This window comes from Apus apus, chromosome 8 (assembly GCF_020740795.1).
Source record: "Apus apus isolate bApuApu2 chromosome 8, bApuApu2.pri.cur, whole genome shotgun sequence".
Lineage (NCBI taxonomy): Eukaryota > Metazoa > Chordata > Aves > Apodiformes > Apodidae > Apus > Apus apus.
This window is the reverse complement of record NC_067289.1, coordinates 21,434,713-21,457,246: the sequence shown is the minus strand read 5'-3', so window position 1 is coordinate 21,457,246 and position 22,534 is coordinate 21,434,713. Positions and strand designations below refer to the sequence as shown.

At 41.6% G+C, this 22,534-nt stretch overlaps 1 protein-coding gene across 3 annotated transcripts in view; it reads left to right on the top strand.

The window, feature by feature from the left end:
• Window positions 1–22,534, top strand: part of FNDC3B (fibronectin type III domain containing 3B) — a 196,654-nt gene that overhangs the window by 44,467 nt on the left and 129,653 nt on the right. For 2 of the 3 annotated variants that reach the window (XM_051626737.1, XM_051626738.1), the window contains exon 3: window positions 550–625. In XM_051626737.1, coding sequence (XP_051482697.1) covers window positions 550–625 — 76 coding nt within the window. Of the gene's footprint in view, window positions 1–549; window positions 626–9,859; window positions 9,916–22,534 lie in introns of those variants that run through there. The other variant, XM_051626739.1, reaches the window with a different exon arrangement.

Sequence of the window (22,534 nt, the reverse complement as noted above, 5' to 3'; positions counted from 1 at the left end):
TGTGTGTGTCTCTGGATTTTGCTTAGCTGAGATCTGTTATGTCTAGGATTGAAGGATAATATTTTAAAAAATGCAAAGGGTCGACTCCCTTTATACTGCAAAAACCTTTTATCCCTGTGAACTTGAAATCCCAGTGTGGCTTTGGTGCTGCATGCTGGAGTTCATGCTGTCTGGTCTCCTGATCTCAAGATTTATATCCTTCACTATCAGCACTTGGTCAAGTTAAAGCACTTTGTCAAGAGTTTGGTGATGGAACCCAAAGCCGTATTTCTTACCTGCACACAGCTGAGTTACATCTTCAGCTCTGAAAATTTAAATGAGTAGGTTGGATCTAGATGATCTTTGAGGTCTCTTCCTACCCAAACCATTCTATCATTTAAATCAGCCCCAGCTCTTGCACTCTGCTGGTACCCAAGGATGTAGCATTTCAATCTCTTCCCTCTCTGCTCCCCATACATCTCCCAAACTACAGATAACACAGTTGGTAGGTTGGAGAAATGTAATTTTTTAAGATCACAGAGAAACAAATGTGTATTTTTCTTTTTACAGGTCTTTTTGGTTCAAGTTAATCCAGGTGAAACCTTTACAATAAGGGCTGAGGATGGAACCCTACAGTGCATCCAAGGTAAGAGGATACATCAATGTGTGGATGAGCATTGTGTGGGTTAAGGAGAACTGGTTCTCTCCTCTCTAAAAAATGTGATATGCAGTTCTGAAAATAGAGGGAAGCACTTGAGTGAGAAGTGGCAGACATGACTGCTGTATGTGTTTTCGGGCTTTAATATCTCCGAGTCATCTATTTCTTGCAAGTCCAGTATTTTTCTCTCTGTTCAGTCACTTATCAGCATTTTTTATTTTTATATGCATATTTCTATATATCCAAATAGTAAATACAAATGAGAGATCTCAAGTTACATGGAAAACTAGTAACAAATTAAGTGGATATGTATGGAAAAACTATTCTTCTATTGGGAGAAATTGAAAATGAGAAGTACAGACATTGCAGAGTGCTTGAAGCAGTCAGGTTGTGTTTGGGGAGAGTTTTAAATGAATTCTTTAGAAGCAGAGCCAGTGAATTATGTAGTATTGAGTAAAGCATATAAGCAGTCTTTTTATTGCTGTTTTACCTCTCTGTGCAAATATGATAAATAGTACTTGTGTTTTTTATAAGGGAGAGCCCATATAAGATCTTTTAAAAAGGTCTGAAGGGAGAAGCTGTAACAGACCTTTCAGATTGTATATCAAGTACTGTGAAGAGGGTTTCTAGCAAGTAGCAAACACAGCTTTGAAATGAAGCAGATATTTCCCCAGGTATAACACTGTCTACAGTAAATACAGGAAGGTTAAATAAAAATTTAAGGGGAATAGACTTTGTGTAGCTGTGCTGCTAATATAATTTTCAGTGATGTTTTCTGAACTTATGCCATTATCTTATTTTTTTGAGAAGGGAGGTAGGTGGTATCGCCTCTCCCATCCCATCCAGATCTTATACCATTAAGCAGCAATCTCAGTGGGCTTATTCATTCAAAAGCCATTCCTAAAAAAGTAATAGTAATGGGAGGGGAAAAGTCAGGTTAATAATAACTGTATAGCTAGTGAATTGCCCCTGCATTTTGACTGTGGATTGCAAATCTACTCATGAAGGGCTGTTCTTAGACTGCAGCAAATTCTAAAATCATATTGCTCAAGGATAGCTGTCCTTTTTGCTGAAATTTGGATTAAAAGGGAGCCCTGGAGGTCACCTTATCCAGCCTTCTGCTGAAAGCAGAGATCATGTCAGAGATGGATCTGGTAGTCCACCACCTCCTGAGTCGTGAAGCTCTTTGGGGATGAAAGTTGCTCCCCGGGCAAACTGCTCCAGTGCTGCACCTTTCCCATAAGGAAGAGATTGTCCTTTATATCTGTGTGAAATTTCCCATCTTGCAGTCTCTTTGCATCTTTTCTGCAGCCCCTCATTTAAGCCATGGAGTTGGTGGTGGTTGTTGCTTGAAATTTCATCCCCATGGAAATGAGGAATTAATAGTTGTTTGAGATAGACATTACAGAAGCTTCCCTGAACGCCATCCAGGATTATACAGTCTTGATGAGCAATAATAGCAGCAATTTCAAATTGCTTGTTAAGATTTAAAGCCAACATGCTGTGTGGTAAGAAATTAGTCCACGTGGCAGGTAACAGAGGAATAAAGCTGGCTACCCCCTTTATTTGAAATGAATGCTTTATATTGGTTATGACATGAAACATTTCCATTACAAATACAATGATTACACAATTCAGATTTTTTTTTTTCATGCTCAGAGTGTTGTTCAGACGATAAATGAATGTAACTTGAAACCTTCTGGTCCTGTGCTCCTAGTAATTTAACATGTTTGTGCCAATGGGGTTTGATTGGTACTCACCAGCAGTCTTTCATAAAACTAATTTAGAATTTGTAGCATAACATTTTGTCCTTTTTTTGGCAGAACTGCAGTATGACCACAAAAGCAAATGTGTTTATTTGTGCACACTCTTTAAGTTCAGTCTGAAAATTCTGATAGGCTTTTCATACTGAAGCTTCAACTCCCTACTTTATCGTGAAATATTTTTGTTGCTAAAATCAGTATGTGCTTCAAACAAAGAAAAGCACCTGACTCGGTTGTAGCTTTTTTCTTTTGGCAAAGATGTGTTCACAGTACAATTGTGGAGTTTAATATTAATAGCCATCAGGCATGGAAGAAACTGATCAGCCAGAAAATACACGAAGATTAGGATTTGTGACAGTTCTGTTTTTCCTGCACTCTGAGGTTATTGTAAAAGACAGGCTTATTTTGTGTGCAGTGTTTTTGGAAATTACACACCCTCTTGTTCCACAAAACTTAAATGTTGGAGGTTTTTTCCCCCTGTGATAGGGCACTCTGTATGCTTAAAGGTTAATGTATTCCCTATATGCGGGGCAGCACGTAGACAATAATAAGTGTTTTCCTTTGCTCCCACATTGCACTATGATTAGCAAGCTATGGAATAATTTTAGCACTATGTTAAGGCAGCCTGAGAGTCTCTTTTTGGACAGTGTGTTTGCCTGTGAGCTGGGAGCTCCCTGTTGAACAGACTTTACTTGCTTTTTCCTTATTGCCACGTATTCAGTGTTATGACATAAAATGTGCTTGTAAACAGAGTTTGTTTCTATTCACAGTATGAGCAGTTACTTTCAAGTGTGTGACTCTTCTGAGTTTGTGCAGTGAACACTTACTAAAAATTTGAGATGGCATGACTAGGTTAAGCTATATTCTTCAGGATATAGGAAAGTTTCTCTTTCCTTTGGCAAGTATCTGTTCTGCAGGGTCAGCTAACTTTGCTTACATAGCGTGATTTTTGTCTTTGTGGAGGCATTTTGTTTCATATGGCTTTTTGAGAAGTTTGAAGTCTTTGGTGTTCTCCTGGAGGCTGTTTTGGATGTATCCAGGACCCTGTTTAACTCCATGGCCATGGTTTACATGAGGATGAGTGGAGATAACCTGTGTTAGATGACTGATGTGAAAATGGCAGACAAAAAGACTGAATTTTCATTTGTCTTCTCAAGGTTGGAAGGGCACTTATTCGAGGAAAACCTCTATGGAATATCCTCTGTTTTAAGCACCTTGGGGTGTAATTAGCCACCAATTGAGTAATCAGTATTTAAAACCAGAAAGAATAGATACGCATTTGAATGTCTCTGATGTTTTGGAATAGTGGAGAAATTTGAAATACAGTAACTTTTTCCAAATCCTCAGGGTTTCACTAGTAAGGTAATCAGTGAAAACGTAAAACAAAAAACACCTGAGAAACCACCCCCTACAGTTCTGTAGGACTGAAATAACTGTACTTTTAATTGAACATGCAGTGTGTTAGAGCTAGTGCTGCCTTCCTTCCTGTGTTCTGCTTGCGTGTAGCCAGAGGTGAATTGTTAAGCCATTAATTTATAAGCCACACACGTCCCGGTGTGGGGCGGGATTAAACTGCTGGGAGTAGTTTAGCTGGTCAGTGGACATGAAGAAGTTTCCTTGAGCGGACAGATCTAAGGAGCCTGAGAAATCTGGTCTTTTGGAGAAATCCAGCCTTGAGCAGTACACATGCTGGGTTATTTAGGGAAGCATCTGAGGGGCTCCAGGTGCTCTCACCAGGAATGGTGTTACCAGCTGATTCTCTAAGGGTTTGGTACTGTCAAGCCACATGCGTATTATGACAAAGCATTAGTATCCTTCCTCTGAAAATCCCACTATCCCTGGGGAGCTGGGGAGGAAAGCCCTGCTGGTCCTGCCCTGCTGCCCACCCAACCCTGCTGGGCTCTGCCTGCAGAGCTGTACCTCTGTGGGTGGTTGAAGGGAGACTGATTTAGGGTCTTAATTTGGTATTTGAGAGAGATGAAATGTGCCTGTATGCTGTATCATCAGCATTTTAAAAGCTGCTCCTTTTAAATAGTTTTGACAGATAATAAATACTTCATAAATACTTCAATACTTAAAATACTTAATTTCCCTTTTGTGTTTTTCCACTTAATTTGTCACAAACTCAGGACGTGGCTGTTGCTAGCTCTGCAAGGAAAGGACAAGGGCAAGACATAGCCTCGCCCATTTCTTTTTCAGCTGTAACTGTAGACCTTGTATTCTCCTTTATGTGAAAGATTGCTTCTAGCTTGTGCTTTGAGGAAGCCACACTGAATGAAATACAGAAGGGGAGAGTGGGGATCTGATCAGCAGCAGAATGGCACTCAAACAACCCTCCCCTGTATTTGAAAAACAATTATTCTGCTTTCTGAATTTTAGAATAAATAGTTTCTGGGTGAATCTCTGGTGTTCAGGAAATTACCCTTTCCCTACTGATGGATTGAAGTTTTTAGGCAGTATTTTAAGACCTTTGGTAGGAACTTCTATTGCTGCATGAGAATGATGTTGTATAATAAACACCATAAAAATACAGCAATTTGTGCATAGTTAGTGGGGCTGTTCCCAAGCATCTGTTCAGTGCTTTTTCATCCTGGAAGGCAGTAATGCCAAGCTGTTGTGTGCACTGCCCTGTGATACGAATGTGGACACAATGATTATTCCGGTGTAACTTGAACTTGCTTGTCACCCACATGCTGAAAATACATATGTACAGAGAACTTGATGCAGACTGAATGACGCTTTGATCCATCAATGATGCAGAATTGCTCCCTTATTGCTATCTGTACTTTCTGTTGCCATCCATCTAAATGATAACCAGGCTGGGTCTCATTTTCTGTCACAAGCAAACTGGGCCAAGTGTTCTGTAATTTTCTGTGTGTGTAGCATGTGAAAACCCTGTAACAAGAAGAAGAGGCAGCAGAAAAGCACCTGGTGTGATTAATGTTTTTGGTGTATTCAGTCTAACCCACTGCTGAAAATGCCCTCTTAAAAATTATCTCTTATCTTTCTGCAGTATCCCAGCACTAGGTTTGGAATAGCGAAGTGCAAAATCTGAATGCAAAGAAAACAAGCTCAGGAGAAGAAATCATGCTTTTAATTGTAGCATTTCTGCATTGAATGGGCTTTTGTTTTTGATGTTTTCAAGGACGAGTAAAGACGTGCAATGGCATGGAGGGTTTGTAGCTATGTTTAAACGTGAATATCTGTGCAGTAGAAAAGGACCTAAATTGCCTTTGGGTGGTTACATTTTGAAATGAAAACAGGGTAATAACAGTTTCCTGATACCAATATTTGTTTCCACTGGTATTTTCAAGTGTTTTGCCATTGATGCTGAGCTTGCAGCACTGCAGGGCCCTTGCTTGTTCTTATCTTGTAAAACAAAGATTGCATGAATTGAATTTCAGTGCTGCTTTTTCCATGGCTCTGAAAGCAAGTAACTCAAGAAAAAGGCCAGAAGTATGCTAAAAATCTAGCAGTGGTTTCTCAAATGAAAGATTTCCTGGAATTATTTTTCCCTTAATTGGGTGGGTGGGTGTGGTTTGGTGTGGTAATGCAAAGGAATGGATAATATTAAAGGCTAAGTAGCTGTAGGAGGAGATGAGGGAGTGTGTGTGTCAGTGAAATAAGGTTGTTCAATCTAGTCTAAGCAAACTTAAAAAAGGCTTTATTTTTTTTCCTTTAGTATGAGACTGGAAATGAGGAAGTGAGTCAATTTCTTTGGAGGGAAGGAAAGAGTTTAAAATGGGACATTGTGTAATAAGCAAATGAGTGATAACTGGTGTGTTACTGGGTGGGGACAGAGGTGCCAAGATGAGAGTAATGAAGGGCACAGACACAGGAACTGGTTGGTGGATGTCAGATCAAAGCTGGGGGATGAAAGAAGCCTAAGGAGTTGGAACAAAGAAGTACAGGTTTGGGAAGCTGGCTGGTTTCCTAGTGCTCCAAGTTTCCCTGGTGCATCAGCTTCTGCCAGTGTCTCCCTCCATCATGCTGCAGCTGCAGAGGCAGCCAATGGTCACTCCTTTGTGCCCCAGCTGGTTTTCAGTCTGAGATGAAATAACAGCAGCACCTGAAATCAGGGTACTTTGGAGAGGTTTCCAGAAGGCTGGCAATGCACTTTACTCAAGGGGTAGCTCATGAAATGTGAGAGGGGGAAGGTGCTTTGGGCACTTCAGGGCAGGAACTGCACAAGTGAGAGCCAGGGGCTGTGGGGGCCAGGCTGGGGCAGGGGCTGCTTGATTTCCTGAGCATCTGTTGAATTCTCAGTATTTGGTCCTTGGTTAAGTTTAAAGAAAAGAATTTGACACTGTTTTCAAAATACGCATTGATCAGAACTTACAGTTCTGCAAAGCAGGAAGAACCAGTGTCCTTAGTGTCTGTCTTCTGTGCCATGCTGGCTGGGTCTCAGCGTGAGGTCAGGGACACAGAAAGGGCTCCTTGAGGCACGTCTGCCAGGAGGTGAGATGGGATGGACATGCTTTGGCTGTGTCAGGGAAAGGAGGGGTGAAATGCAGGGTGAGCTCAGGTTTTGTTTCTGTTTATTTTGCTAAAGTGTTTCGACTCTTTCCACCTACGTGCTGGTGTGCAGACTGGTTACATGGGATGGAAAACTTTCTGTAGGAAATGTAGTTTCTATTCAAATTGCTTTGGTCATTAGGGTTTGGAGCAAAACGGTCTATGTGTGGTGATGCTTTAAAATACGGATCTTCTTTTGAAGACAGAGTAAGGATTATATGCACAAGCATCTTCCAGAACAAAACTGTGGTGGAGGGCTATAATTTCAAAGACTGCCATGTCTCTATTTGTAGTTCCTATCTAAACCAGCCTTGGCTGTATTGGCCAAAATATTTGTTCCTTTCATCAATAGAGTCAGTATCAACCCTTAGAGGGATGGTCACAGTCTTCTACCTGTGGTCATTCCAGTGTGTTGGCAAGCTCAGCTCTGTGGCACTGGTGTGTCCCCAGACTGAGGCTCAGCCGTGCCCCTCCTGTTGGGACACTGTCTGTGCATAGTTTTTCAGTTATAGCTACAAACCACCAGTTCTTAATACCTAATCATATAATAAGAACAGAAATTGTTAGCTTAGTACTTTCTGCTTCTTATTGTTGCCCTGTAATCAAACAGAGAATAGCAGAATTCGCAGAGGAGCCTTTCATCCTCTGTGTTCCATGTGGAGACTCCACCTGTATTTCAGATACAGGCCCTTTGGCCTTCTGGTGTTTGGTCACCTTAGAAAAACTACAGTCCTGATTGCAGATCATTTATTCTGACCACGTGGAATAAATAACTTTACGCTTCCATAGCTTTGTGAAACTTGTGCTGAAATCTCCTACGAGGAGAGCAGGAGGATGCTAACACAGAGTAGATTTTTGTCCTTGGTACTGTCAGTAATGCAGACCTCTTTCATCTCATAGGTTTTGTTTTTAGCATACTACAATAAAGTATAGGAAGCCATGCAAGAAGCCCAAAGTAAACAATAGGATGCTTTGTTTACTTTGTGAATAATCTTAGCTTCTCCATTTTAAATCTGATAATGCTAAGAATAGTAATGGAAAATTTTTTTGCAAGTGTGTGGATTAAATCTTGCAGAAGATGCAGCGCATTAGTACATTTGGTGTATAGACTATCTAGTCCTTTAAAAATCCTTTTTGACTAAAATACAGTGAATTGGTAGCTATTATTTAATGTAACTCCCCTGATGCAAGACAAAGGAAGAAGCTTGACACACAACTGAGTCTTGATTTGGCTTAATCTTTCCAAATCCTGAAGTTTGAATAGATGCTGGGAGGGACAGACATAGCCTTTCCTGATCCTGCAGCCTCTTCCGAGGGAGAGCAGAGCTGTGGTGCCTGGGCTGGTGCCTCTGCTCCAGCCAGCTGGGATGTGACCTGGCAGCCAGTGCTGTGTCCTGCTGACGTGGCCTCCCGGCAGAGGAGCAAGGGATGGGATGAATCATCAGCAGGATGAGAAAGAAATTAAGACTCCAGCTATTCCAGTTTGCAAGTATATAGAAATGAAGCGTCCCCCTTGGCAGCGGAATAGCACGTAGATGAGCAGAGGAGCAGTTCATGAAGTTTGTCCTTGGGTAAAATGAAGATTTTTGTATATTTTTTTGAATGCTTAAGAATCTGCTGCTGGGAAATGCATTTATCTATAGAATCAGGACAGTAGACTTGAAAGACAAACGTTAGAGCATATGGTCTGGGCTGTAATTTCAAACTTTTTTTTTTGGTTTGTAAACGTGCAGGACTTGTATTTGTGGTTTGTGTCTGTCCTTATTTCTGTGTGAATATACATGTGTATGTCTGAAAAGATGAGTAAATGTGGCACATTCAAATGAATTTGAAAGGCAGTGTATCCATACCAACATTCTATCAATCTTTAGATGTCTCCTAATATCTATGGATCTCTCCCCAAAACGTAGAGAGCCTAGGTGAGTGTATGGGTTAAAACAAGCCCAGCTCTGCAGGAATGCACGAGTTGTCAGTGTTGGTCCTGCTGAAATGAAAATAATCCCCCAAGTGCAGACCCAGTACATTCCAGTCAATGGTGTCAGGATTTTAAAATCCAAGATCCACATTCTTTACCCAGTTTATTCAGACTACAGGCATTGCAAACACATTAGTCAATACTTTTAGTTTTTTTCAAAGTGTATTAATGCAGCTCTAGTTTTAAGTTAGTAAAGCAGTTATATTCTGTTTTCTTGATCTGAAGCAATTATATTTGTTGGCCATAACAGCCAAGAAATTATTCCATCTGCCTTACTAAATGTCACTACTCCTCACAGGCAAGTGTTTGGTTTCCTCTACTTTTATTCTTTATCATCTTTGATTTTGCTACATGTTTGGCTTGTGTTTACAATGAAAACTCCCTCATGGTGCAATATGACTTGCAGTGTTAGGTAAAGGTTAGCATTTACAAAATAAGGGTAGCATGAGTTGTAACAACCAGAAATAGCTCTTTGAATAATTTTATTGAAAAAGTCTTACCCAGTTGTTTAGTCTTCTGGAGAGGAAAGAAGTGCAGGGAAGTTGGGAGTAGGACACCAAGGAGGATGGCTTTGTCACAGTGTGAGATTTGTCTTGGATACCAGATCTGACAAGTCCTCGTGCATTTGGTGTGACATGCAGTAGGACACTCCTCTTGGAATCATTTTAATTGGAAAAGAGCTTTAAGGTCATTGAGTCCAACCTCTTAAGAGGATGCAAAGTGAATCAAGTCCTGCCTGTTCCCAGTGACAAAGCCAGAAGTAACTGTTGTGGCACTTGGCATTACCCTTGGTTTGAAGAGAATGTAATATCCAAATGAGAGGAACAAGTAAACTGCAGGTCAGTTCTACCACAGGCTCTTTCTGCAAAGCTTGTGCATCAAGTTGCTGGCTGTCTACATGGAGAGACTTAACACCCTCAGATGACTTTGAGGAAGTTCTTCAGTTCAGACTTTCCAGTGGAGAAGATGTTATCTCTGTTTTATCATGGTTTTTCCCAGATTGTGCTGCCTTGTCAGGACTCAAGGTATGTATTTGGCAAATGAGTTCTTCGAACACCAGTGTCTGAGACTGGGAAACCATTGTGCTCTACAAAAAAAGGGCTCCTCCTGCCTCTAATGAGACACTCTCTGGATTTTGGCCTATCAAGAGCTATTTCCTTGAGGAAAGAAATACTGTATTCTCCACTAAGTAGATTCTGCCAGTTTTATAACTTTTATTAACGCCACATCCTCCATTGTGACTGCCCAAAAATGGCACAGGGAATATTTTGATATTTATAAAACAATTAAGGCAGATGTTTCCTTCCATGTAGTCAGACTTTTAGCCCAGGAAAACAGACATAAAGCAGCATCTGAATACAGATTTTGAGTTGCCCATTTGAGGGATGAAGGGGGAGATGGAAAGAAGCCTGGTAGCAATTTCCAAGTACTCATACCTGGAACTTCACTTAGGGATCTGGAGATGAAATTCCCATCCCTGAGGGTGGCTGAAGTTATGCTATGTTCACTTCTGTGGCAGATTGACTATCAATTAATTAACTTTTTTTTTCTTTGTTGTTCAGAGAACATAAAATACTACTTAAAAATCAAGCTACTCCTGGAGACAAATGGATTTTTCTTTAGTTTTTTTTTCTATCAAGATCAAAATTCTGTCTTGATTTTGCAGTTTATTTTTCTCTTAATGAACCTTCTGTGTGTTATAACATAAAGCTGCAGGGTTCTGCAAATGTTTTGTTTATAAGCTGTGCTTGATTATTGCTTACAACTTCTTGATTATATTATTAACAACAGTTTTGGTGGTGTGGTTTTTGTTGTGGTTTTGGGGTTTTTTTGTAAGCTTATTCCTCTTGTTTCTGTTGGAGGTGGGACAGGGGAACATTTGAGTGTAGATGGCTTGTCAGAAGCAGAGCCTTTCCTTCTGGGTTGCTGTTAATTCTCTGACAATACCCTCCATAGGAAGCTCTAAACAATATTGAGTAGCAGAGGAACATGTTAACTCATATTAGCTCATACAAAGTATTGCAAGATATTAATCAGCAAGGCTTATTTTGTTCTTCTGGCAAGTGAAGGGCTTGTGACCCTGCAGGTATGAAAGCAGGGAACTGAGTAATCTGTGCGGAAACCCTGGTGTAAGTGCTTTGTCAGCAAAGTATATTCTTGTTCTTATGGGAAGGCTTCACTACTGGCCAAGAAAGACTCTTTTAGCTCAAAATACTTGTGTTTTTTTTTTGTCCATACAGCTCTCAAGCCAAGTTGCATAAGGAACTGTGTTCTGTTTGTCCAAACATCACCTGTTGAGTGATATACATGCTAAGAAAGCCTTGTGTGTGTGTTATTTCTAAAAATCTGGCCTAAAATTCCTAGAAACCCCCATGTGTTGATGAGCACACCTGCTGCTGCGAAGGGTCAGCTGCTTCAAATGCCATCTTGGCTGGGTTGCTACAGCTGATGTTGGCCTAATAGTATCGAGTACTATTTTTATTGCAGCAGATGATATTATCTCATCATAAAGTTTTTGAACGTTTCTAGCTGAATTGTTTTGAATGTTGGAGCTGTGCCTGGAGAGGGGACAGAAACACAATGCCCGTCATTCTCAATTGTGTGACCAGAGCCTTTGAGCTGGATGACGGGGCTATGGCGAGTAGGGTGGGAGTGAGAAAATAGTAAGATCCTTGCAGTCCAGTTCCCAGCACCTGTTGCCTTAAGACTTTTATTAGCTCAAACATTTTGCTCATCTCTAAAATGAGTATTTGTGCATGATGTGTGTGTGTATTTAGGTATACAAAGCCAACCCATCAAAAGAAGCACGGCCAGCAGGTGATTCTCCCCTTTTACTCTGCTCTCGTGAGGTCTCACCGAGTACTATGTCTAGTTTTGGAGCCCCCAACATAAGAAGGACATGGACCACCTGGAGAAAGTCCAGAGGAGGACCACAAAGATGATCTAAGGGCTGGAGCAGCTCTCCTATGAGGTCAAGCTAAGAGAGTTGGGGCTGTTCAGCCTGGAGAAGAAAAGGCTCCGTGGAGACCTTATAGCACCTTCCAGTGCCTGAAGGGGCAACAGTAAAGCTGGGGAGGAACTTGTTGCAAGGGTGTGTAGTGAGAGGACAAGGGGTAATGGATCAAAACTGGAAGAGGGGAGACTTAGGGTGGATGTTTAGAGGAAATTCTTTAGTGTGTGGGTGGTGAGACACTGGAACAGGTTGCCCAAGGAAGTTGTGGAAGCCCCATCCCTGGCAGTGTTCAAGGCCAGGTTGGATGGGGCTCTGAGCAACCTGATCTAGTGGGAGGTGTTCCTGCCCATATAGGGGAGTTGGAACTAGATGATCTTTAAGGTCCTTTCCAATCCAAAGCATTCAATGAACTTATTTTATATACGATAGCTCATAATTTATTTTTATAGATAATAGATTACTTTTTTTTTTTTTTTTTTTAATATTTGGTCATTTAATGACCTTAAGACTATTACTCAACTCTCCAAAGCTGGTCCAAGCATGGCTCCCCTCTTGGTAGAAGTTTTTCTAGTCTTTGGTAACAGCATGGAAATGGCAAGCAAGTGCCGTTGGGCGATTTGCCTGCAGGATTTTCACAGAGGGTTTAGTTTATTAAGATTACTTAACAAGTTAGAAGTAATTTGCCTCCCTTGACAGAGAATTCTGATATTTGGAGTGTTTATCAGTCATCTGCAAAATGGAATGAACATAATTAGTGGCTAATTGTTTGCAAGAACGGTGAAATACAATTATGAAGAGTTAAGCTGAAACCAATTGTGTTTATGAAATGTAGCATAAGAAATACTATATTAATCTTGCCTCAATACCAGGAAATGCAATTAGTATAATTAAGACTATCATATTGTAATTTTCTTGGCGACTGGGTGCTTTGGCAGCCACTTTCCTCTCCCAGTGCTGTTGGAGCAGAGCGCGTTCCCGCCGGCAGTGCCTCCTGCCACCACTGCCAAGGGAATTATACAATTACATTGTTTACCTCTCTCGTGGGACAGGGGAGATGTGACTGCTGTGGAGTAGAAAAAAATGTTCCACCTCCTGCATTTCTGCTACTTGGTTGTGGTCGTGGTGTAATTTTGCAGACGATGTGTTCCGATGTGGTACATGCAGCTGGAAACCCTGTCTGCAGCCTGAGGAAAATGGAAGGTTTGGGACTTCTCATTGGTGTTCCTAAAACACATAGATTGCTAACTGGAGTTGTGTTCAAGGAGCTCCTTGGATTGTGGTTTGTCTACCGGTGGTTGCCAGTCCTGCCTGAACAGCATTCACCAACCTCCCTGCCCCACCTTATAGGGTCTTGGAGGTTTATCACCCTCAGTGTAGGAGAGGACAGTGCAGGAGACACTGTCAGATGTTGAGAAGTGGCTGAAATTAGGGCAGATCAATAGAGTACATTAGTACTGCAAGTAGATTTTCGTTTAGCATTACACAGTAGGTCATGAAAAGCAGATAAATTAAACAGCTTCATCTATTTGTATTTAAGTAAACTTAAGCATGTTTAAATATGGCTAAGGAGTAGTAATCATCGGTATCTCCGTGCTGGTAGGGGAAAACTTGAGCAATTATGGGCTGGCACTCCAGAATTACCTTTTCATTGGATATATATGTTGCTTGGTGGATTTGTTGTAAAATGTGCCCAGGTCAGGAAAAAAATTAGTATGTAACATAGTTGTTCTCATTGCAGATTGTGTCATGGCTGTGAATGCATGCAATTAAGTGATAATCAGCATAATGCCTGCTTTGAGCTCTTCTTAATGGTTTAATTGCTTCTCCTAGTTAAATAAACACTTTATGCTTATTTTACAAATTTTTCCCTTGGGAGCTCATCACGTGGAAGTGTATGTGCATGTATTTATTTTTTAAACATGAAGAATAATTGGTTATTTAATTAAGCATCTCCTGAAGTTCTCTTTTGGGATATTCTGTGTTTTTATGAGCTGCTCGAGTAACACGTGTCAGAATAGACTCTGTAACAGAGATAACAAGTTTGTCAATTGGAAAATGAATGTGCACGTTAATGTTCCAGAGTATTATTCCAAGGTCATCTGGGTGTCTGTCCTTGTGGATAGAAGTGCTGGTATACATTTTCTGTACTTTCTGAAATGCTTTTGCAGTTTCAAATTACTGCCATAGCTCCAGATGTGAGGTTTGACCTCTCTCCAGAAAGATGGCCAAGGACTCTCCTGATAACTTTTGAAAAGACGTTTCTTTCTGTATGTCTGTGTGTCACATGTATCAGCACACCCATCAGAACTGCCTGGAGCCTGCAGGCTACTGCTGTCATGGTAAAAAGTCCCCTCACCCCAAGACACTTGTAAGGGCTATTCAGGACCTTCTTTTTTATTACCTTCATTTATAGAATCTGCCTGCTCTGCCAGGGAGCAGGGAGTTTACTCTGTGTTTTTGCAGGGTTTGCTTCTTACAGAAGGTCCAAGCTGCACACGGCCTGGCAGCAGGCTTCTCAGCCTGCTGGTGCCCCTTGTTCCACAGTGTCATTATTTAGGACAGGAATTAAATGTTTTCCTGATTGTTTCCCAGCCAAGGAGCCTTGGCTTGCAAAATGCTTTTGGGAAGGGTGCAGGTACTACGTAAAGGGGTTCTCCCCTTCCTGTATAGGGGGTGTTTGATATGTTTCCTTAAATGGTTTTAACTGCTGAATTATTATGCTACTTAAGACCACATTTAAATTTATTATCTGTCGTGTTCCTTACTTGTTAGTGCAGTACTACCTGCTGTAGCTGCCCCCTGGCCCCCAGATGTAGCCCCCACTTTGTAATGCTGTTCCTAAACACCATGTAAACACCTAACCCGATGCTATTTTGAAACCAGTTGTGATGATAAACACCAAAGAGAATAATCTCTCCAATTGAGGCTGTGAATGTTTGTATGGGTGTGGTGCTGTTCTGCAAATGAGGTGTTTTTGCTTACGCCCAAGGGGGGTATATGGAGGAACTTGCTGGATCTTACTGAGGTGGGCTGGTTTTGATGAGCATATAAGCAATAGGATACATTTTTATCAAACTCTTGAGTTAAAAATTGTCTTTGGAAGCTTAGGCATGTATTGGAACATGGAAGAACTTGTTGGATGCCTTCTCTTTATTTTGAACTATGGCATTTTATATGTTCAAACAGCATAAGCTTACCTGTTCCTCAGCGTGACTCTAAGATTGTTTTGTTGACAAGCAATTAGACCAAATTTTAGTTTTAATCCCAGATACCTGATCCTCAAATTTGGGTTTGTTTTGTGTTACATAATATACAGAAAAGGAATGAAATGGTGCTTTACAAGCGGGTATCTGGCATTAACCAACTGCTGCTCATTCACGTAGTGATTTCCATTCTATATATAGCCAAAAAAGCTTATGCACAAAGTGGGTTAAGTGAATTAGGCAGTTATTTGAGCCAGCTGCTATGCTAGAAATAGAACTGTAGCTGTGTTCTAACCCCAAGCTGTGTAGTGGCACGATCCCGTCAGTACTACGGTGTCTCCTCTGCTTGCAGAAACAACCCAGAGAGCTCTTAAAAGCTGATAGCATGCAGTGCTGCTGATAAGGAGCACGAGGTCTCATTTTAAGCCATGCACATTTCCACATCTTTTTCGTCAGAGCTATTCATGTTGTCGACAGTTTTTGTAGCAGAGGTTGCTCTCCCCCCATGCTTTTCACCCCCCTCACTAAGTGGCTCTACACATGGTTGTAGTTGCTGTGTGTGGAGCTGAGATTTTGACTCTGCTGGCACCTAATGCTTCTCCCTCATGGGGTGTGCCTGTGAAATGTGGCTGGAGTAGTTGTGGGCTCAGTAGGGCAAGAGCCCTGTGCGCAGCTTCAGGGCTGCCAAAGGTCCCACAAATCTCTGAAGAGCTGGTGGTGTAAACATCCCCTCCTTCAGAAGGACTTTGAGAGCACGTAAGTGAAGCTCTTGCTTTGAATTACTGCTTTTACAAAAAAGCATTGGTGGGTAATTGAGGGAAATGAAACTAGATGCTGCAAATCTTAGAGAGCTTCAGCTCTTTGTTGGCCAAAGTAACTTCCTCCAAAGGCTGTAGCAGATAATTCTTGAAAATTCTAATTGTCATCTTGTGCTGAATTTCTAGACAGAGATAACAGTGAAAATTGTGATTTATTCCTTATTTTCATAGTATGTGGTTTGCTGGCATCTGCCAACACTGTTTCATTGTACAAATGAAACTCTAAACCCTTTCTGCAGCTGATTATTTCTCTTTTTTGTATTTTACCAGCAAATTACTAGGCCTGCCAGGATCTCTAACCTACGTTCAGACCTTTCTCCTAATGATATCTCAAAAGCGGGATGATAATTGTTCTTCTGAGCTTTCAGCTCAACTTAATGGCTACTCTGTTTTCTGTTGCTCCAAAGCAGTTCTTGTCCTTTTTGTACAAGTGGAAGAGAGCAAGCCTTTACTGGTAAAAACAGCAGCTTCTTTGGACTTGGGAGAAGTTGTGGTTTGATACAAATGACCTGATGGATAGCTGCTGCTGAAAGACATGACTTCATGATGTCCTTTCCAACTCTTGCATCATCTGCTGCTGTCTCCTTGGCCTGATTCTGGCATTTGTCTGACCCATGAGGTTGGTCAGGAGGGGAAAACTGATCCTATTTTATAAAAAAAAGTGAATAGTTTTTCTGCCATTTCACCATCTAAGAAGAGGAGGGAGGCAAGAAGGAGGAAAAAAGGAGAGCGAGACTTCTGCTTTAGTGGCACTAGCTCACAAACCTATTTACCCAGTTGCTAATTAGGCATCCTGGTAGGATAATTAAGTTAGGAGTATGAGCTACATGTTACAAAGGTTGGAATGCAAGAAAGCCACTTGTTGAATTGTTCAGCTTGTGTATGTCCCTGCTTATACTTCTTCCTGCATCTGTGTGGCAGGACGTTGGCAGGTGGGCACCCCAGAAGAACAGCCTGGAACCTCCTGTCCTTCACATCCTTCTTACTGTTCCTTCTACATAGGCTCTTACTCTGGGGCTTATGAAACCTTGCCCATAAAGAAAGCATCCATTGTACTTGAGATAACCTCAGGCTTACTTCTTCTGTGAACCACATTCTAGACAGTTGAGCAAACGTTCATCAAAGGCGTGGAAATTTCAGATGCCCAAGGCAGACTTCAGCAGAGGAGGTCCCAGGCAGTCAGCCATCACTTTGGTCCTATAGAAAGTTTCTGGCAGGGCTGTGCCTTTTCTTTGAGTTGTATGGGAACCATTTAATTTATTTTCAAGGAAAATTTAACAAACTTGTAAGGGTCACACAAAGAGGCCATCTGTGGAGTCCCTCTCCTTCCTGGCCCTGACTCAGGAGCTCTTTCACTAAAAGGATGCTGTGTCGAGAGAAAATCCCTCCTTGATTTCAGAGAGAGAGAAATTTTTCAATTTCTATGGTCTCGCTATTGTTTTTCTTTTACTATTGTCCAAGTACCAGGAGAATAACAGCTTCCTTTGGATTTAAGAGTTCAGCACATCTTTCAGAACAGCACCAGTTTGCCCTGCTGTACATCTTCTCGATTTGCTTGCAACTTGATCTGCACATTTTGTACTTTTTTGCTTCAGTGCACCCACTCCACTGGAAACACTTGAGCATTTTGTACCTGCCATGTTTTTCCACACTAAAGGTTTTGCCACCATGGCAGCTGTAACTGAGAGTAGCCTGGTAAGTGTAGGAGCAGTTTTGCCTCAGTGTTTCAGGTGGCATGTTTTTCATTTCTGAGCTCTTCACCATAGTGTGGCTGAGGTTCAACAAGCAGAAATTCTTCTGATCAACTCAAATAATAATTTTTAGGATTCCTGAGATGCCAACATCCTGAGTGGTGTGGGGATTTTTTTCTTTTTCTTTTTTTTCTTTTTTTTCTGAAGGGGTCATCTGCACCTATGTGATGGGGGGAGTTGCTGGCAAACACAACTGGTCATGGACGACTTTTTGTAAAGACCTGGTTGTTTCTGGACAGCCTCCAAAGAAGCTTGAAGTAGCCAGCTTTCACCAAAGTGAAATGGTGCTTGGTCATCTTCCTGGATTAGTGCTTTATTGAGATACAGGATAACTTTAAAATCATTCTCCAAAATGTGTGTTTGCTGAAGAATCAGATTACAAGAGATACCTGTACAGCTTTCGTGTTAAGTTGCATTGCTAGTTAGCCTGCTTGAGTTGTGAACAAGTTTGATCTAATTCTGCCAAATGCCTTTGAAGTTTCTGATTGTATAAATTTAAGATTTAAGATACTTGAAATTTGATTCTTGCTTATCATCATGCATCTTTAATGACCATAATTTAATCTCAAAAACTCTTCCTTTGGGCAATTATCTGTGTTTGGTGTTTGCTTTGTCAGGGCTGTCTTGTTCAAGTTACCATCCATATCTCTGCTATCCTGTTAATGCTGGAGTTGTTGGGAGTAAAATGGCTGTATCCAAATCTCTTACAGAAATGGAAGTGGTGTGTACAGCATAGGGTTGGTGAGTATTTACACAGTGGTCTTTGTTGTTACAGGGGACTTTTATAAAACCTGCTGTCTGAAATGGGTAAAGGACCTAAAGAGACACATCTGTATCTAGCTTTGCTTCGGTTTCTGGACTGGAAATTAATTTCTGTCTTAAGTGACACTACATTCAGGCATGAAAAACTGGAGTCATCTTGAGAAAGGCATGGATTTATTGTATGGAGGCTGACATGAATTATCTCTTAATTGGTAGGTCATTAGTCTATTAGATGGCTAATGGCTGAGTCTGATGCTACTGTTGGTTCTGCATGTGTGTTCACAAACCCTTCTTACCTTGAAATATCCTGCCTGTCATCCACATGAAAATAAACACAAGGTTTGCACCCATATTTGTGTTTCTATTTTTGTAAAGGTAGCAGGACAATTAGTAATGGCCATATTATTAATTAAGCTATGAGTGTCCTTTTAGCAGAGCAGTGCCTGGCTGTGGGAGCACCTTCTCCTGTCTGGAGGAGCTGGGTGCTTCCTGAGGGGCAGGAGAGAGGCAGCATGTTCGTGGCATTGCACGGTGCTTGCAGCTGCACTGCCAGGGCTAAAGCCTTGTGGTGGAAGCTGTGATAGACACCCTGCACCCACCAACTTCACACACCCCTTCACACACACCTGCACCACCACTGTGATCATACTGGGTGAAGCCCAGCATCACAAGCTGACCATGGCTGAAGGTGGTACATGTATCTGAGGACCATAAATCTACCTTATTCTTGGTCTGTACATGAGGCAGTGAAACAACTAGATTGGTGGCTAAGTACAAAGCACATACTATCTGTGCATACATGTATTTTTGCCCAAGAGCTTCATTTGCACTTGTAAAGGTGAAAACTTGTCCATCAGATATTTCTGTTTGTCTTTGAATGAGAGAGCCTCACAAATCCAAATGGAAGTTTTGCATATCTGTGAATTCATGTTCCATTCCATCTGGCTGATCCCCTTTCCGCAGCCTGAAAACTGGCAATCCTCTTGTTGGCCTATTAGTGTCTTCTTGAAAAGGATGGGTGTTTTTTTTCCAGTGTAGAATATCACCATCAGCTTCATTTCGCTGGTGCAGATGCTTTCCTATCATGTTCATTGTTGTGCCCTGTCTGCTGAGAGTGAGGAGTTCTGTTACCTGCAGACAAAGAGAGAGGCTCCTTCGAGGTGTCTGCCAGCAGCAGGACCCAGCTCCCCACCTGGGCTCACACAAAGGGGCTCTGTCTGCAGGGTTTTTTTTGTAGCTTTATGGAGTCTGAAAGCTGAGCCCTGTGGGGAAAACCAACAAATGCCACGTTGGGATTGCAAGTTGTGTGATTCAAAGGGGAGCGCTGCTGCACCTGCAGCCTGCTTTAAGACAGGACTGGGTAGTTACCATCTCAGTAGATTTAGGGCTTAGTATTTTGTTTGAAATGAGTTCCTAAAAGGAAACATATTTGGTGTAACATCACTGTCAGGTGTGACAAGAGGGTAGTAAGCAAAAACTATGACCTCGAGCACTGAGATGTTTTGCTGAGTTTGTGTGAGCACCAATTGTAGTTTATTTCCATGTGGGGACTTATCAGGGGGAAGGGGGTAGGTGGATGGTTGTATTTTCCTTTACCTTAGGCTTAAGTTAAAGCATGTGGGTGGTGATAACTTCTCAGCCTTGCATGTCTTCATGCTAAAACCTCAGGCAGCACTAGCCTTGCTCTCAGCTTGGGCCAAATAAACACTTGGCTCGTCTTAGTGTTTCGCCGGTGGGCACTTGCCTTGATGCCAGAACACATTTTGATTTACAGGGCAAACTACATACATGGCAGGGAGAAACAATTTCTTGTGATATTTCTTAAGGCAGAAACAGCTGCATTCAACATCTTTATTTTTTTTAAAAAGCACAGTGGCATCTCCCTTGATAATCAGAATTACAGCTGAGCATGAACAGCAGGGCATAGTTCTGTGTGGAGTCACTTAGCGAAGTGTTGCAACACAGATGATCTGACGTGAAACAGCTGTATTCATTACTAATAGAGCAATTTGACAAAGCACCAACACGGATTTTTCCCACAATAACAGATGTGTGGAGAGCTCTGCCACCCCCTCCCCAGATTGCCAGCATCTGTGCGTCACGTCATGCTCCGAGGTGCAGTGTTGCCATATAGCCTGCCAGAATGGATGCATTGATTTTAACTGTATGATGGAATAGTTATGTTGTGACTAACTGGGATCCATCGGCTGGAAAATTTTAACAATTTCGAAGAAAATGTTTCTGCCATGTTATTACTTAATAATGTTTCGTGGATGCAAATATATTTTAGCTTCTCGACATATGCCAAGCACATCTAAACTCCTTTCTCTTTTTGTAACTGTCGGCTGTTAAACAGACAATAAATATTTCACTACATTCTTCTCAGGTTCTCCCTGAGAAGATTGTAACTGTTGCTTAACTTGCATACAGGAAAATATATGTTACAGCAAAGTAGTGTGAAGTTCTGGACATGGAGAATCCATGTCCCTTTTGTCTTCATCTACATAAGTCAATATTTTATTCCATGTGTAAGTTCTCAGTAGAAGCACCTGTGAGTATAAAAAATTGTTTACAATTCAACTAGTGTATAATAGAGGCCACCTAAATAAGATAAATAGAATCAGAAAGGATACTGCCCTGGCCTTTGAAGTAGGAGGAAAGGAGGAGAGAGGGGAGCAGCATGGGCGGTGCGGGGAGTGGGGGGAGGCACATGTCTTCAGACACTTCACAAATAGAGCTTGGATTTATTTTTGTTGTTTGTTAAAAATAACAGTCCTCCTTGTTGAAATGCAAGATATTGAATAGCAAAGTGTGATCATAGTTACTTTTTTAGAAGGCAGAAGGATACTTCTCTCTGCACATCAAAGCACAGAGACAATTCCATTGCCAGGGTCCCTGCAGGAATGTTCTTCTCAGCTGACTGCCATGCTGAGACTTGCTCAGTTTTTCAGTTTTTCAGATTTTTTTTTTTTTGAGAGAGAATTCTCAGGTATTTGGTCTCCACGACATAGTAGCAAATAGCTTTAAGACCCTGTTTTTGTGTTAGGCTACCAATTGTTGTCACTGAATGTTACATAGGAAATGTGTTTGTGGGAAAGAAATGAAGGTAAGAAAACCAAAGTACCTGAAAAATGCTGTGGGCTCCATGAAACCCCAAATGAATTAACTGTGAGACAGTTTTGCTTCTGGTTCACTTGTTAGTCAAATGACCAAAGACTTCTAGTGTTTCATGTAACTTCGGGAGTTACTTAATGTGGCCAAGGTGGACATTGAGCCACCTTGGATCCCTCCATAAAGATAAGGACATTCCCAAGAGTGCACCAGACAGCTAGAGGCATAGATGAGAGTGTTCATGGGCACCTCAGCAGCCTGAAGTTGAGTGGGTCGCATCTGAATTGAGGTCTTTGCAAAGACTGAGTTTATGTGAACTTGGCTGAGATGCTCAGCCCTTGCTCAGTTCCTCTAATGTGGACTCTCCTGGTTTGAGCGGGAGAGCTCTGCCTTCCAATTGCCTGCTTTGGAATAGACTTCATTTTCTAGAGTGACCAGGGTATAGCCATGATACTCCATCAGTTAAGTACAATACAGTTAAGGTGTAGAGAATGTTTATGTTTCATGGCCTGATGACTCAGGGGTACCTTTGGTGGCATGTGATCTAAAAAACATAAATAATAATTTCATTAGTAGCTTATAAAATCTTGAGAGTGCAAAACAGAGGAAAACTAGACACTAGGAAAAAAGTTTTTCACTGAAAGGGTGGTCACACACTGGAATAGGCTGTCCAGGGAGGTGATTGAGTGACCATCCCTGGGTGTGCTTAAGGGTCATTTGGATGTGGTGTTGGTGGATGTGGTTTAGGGGAGAACTTTGTAGAGTAGGGATGACGGTTGGACTCGGTGATCCCAAAGGGCTTTTCCAACCTGAATGGTTCTTTGATTCTGTGAATTGATTTTAAGTCTTTTGGGTAGCCCAGCTCTTGCTGAAACATATATTCTGGTTATAAAGGGGACGGTTTTGGGCAAACAAGATCTAGAGTCGTGTTGCAACCTCTAAGCAATGCATGGGAAAGTGGTGTTGGGATGCTGGGGAGCTCCCAGGGCAGCGGCTTCAGTGACTCTGGTGGGATCAGCAGGACAATACCCAGGCAGAGCTCTCGG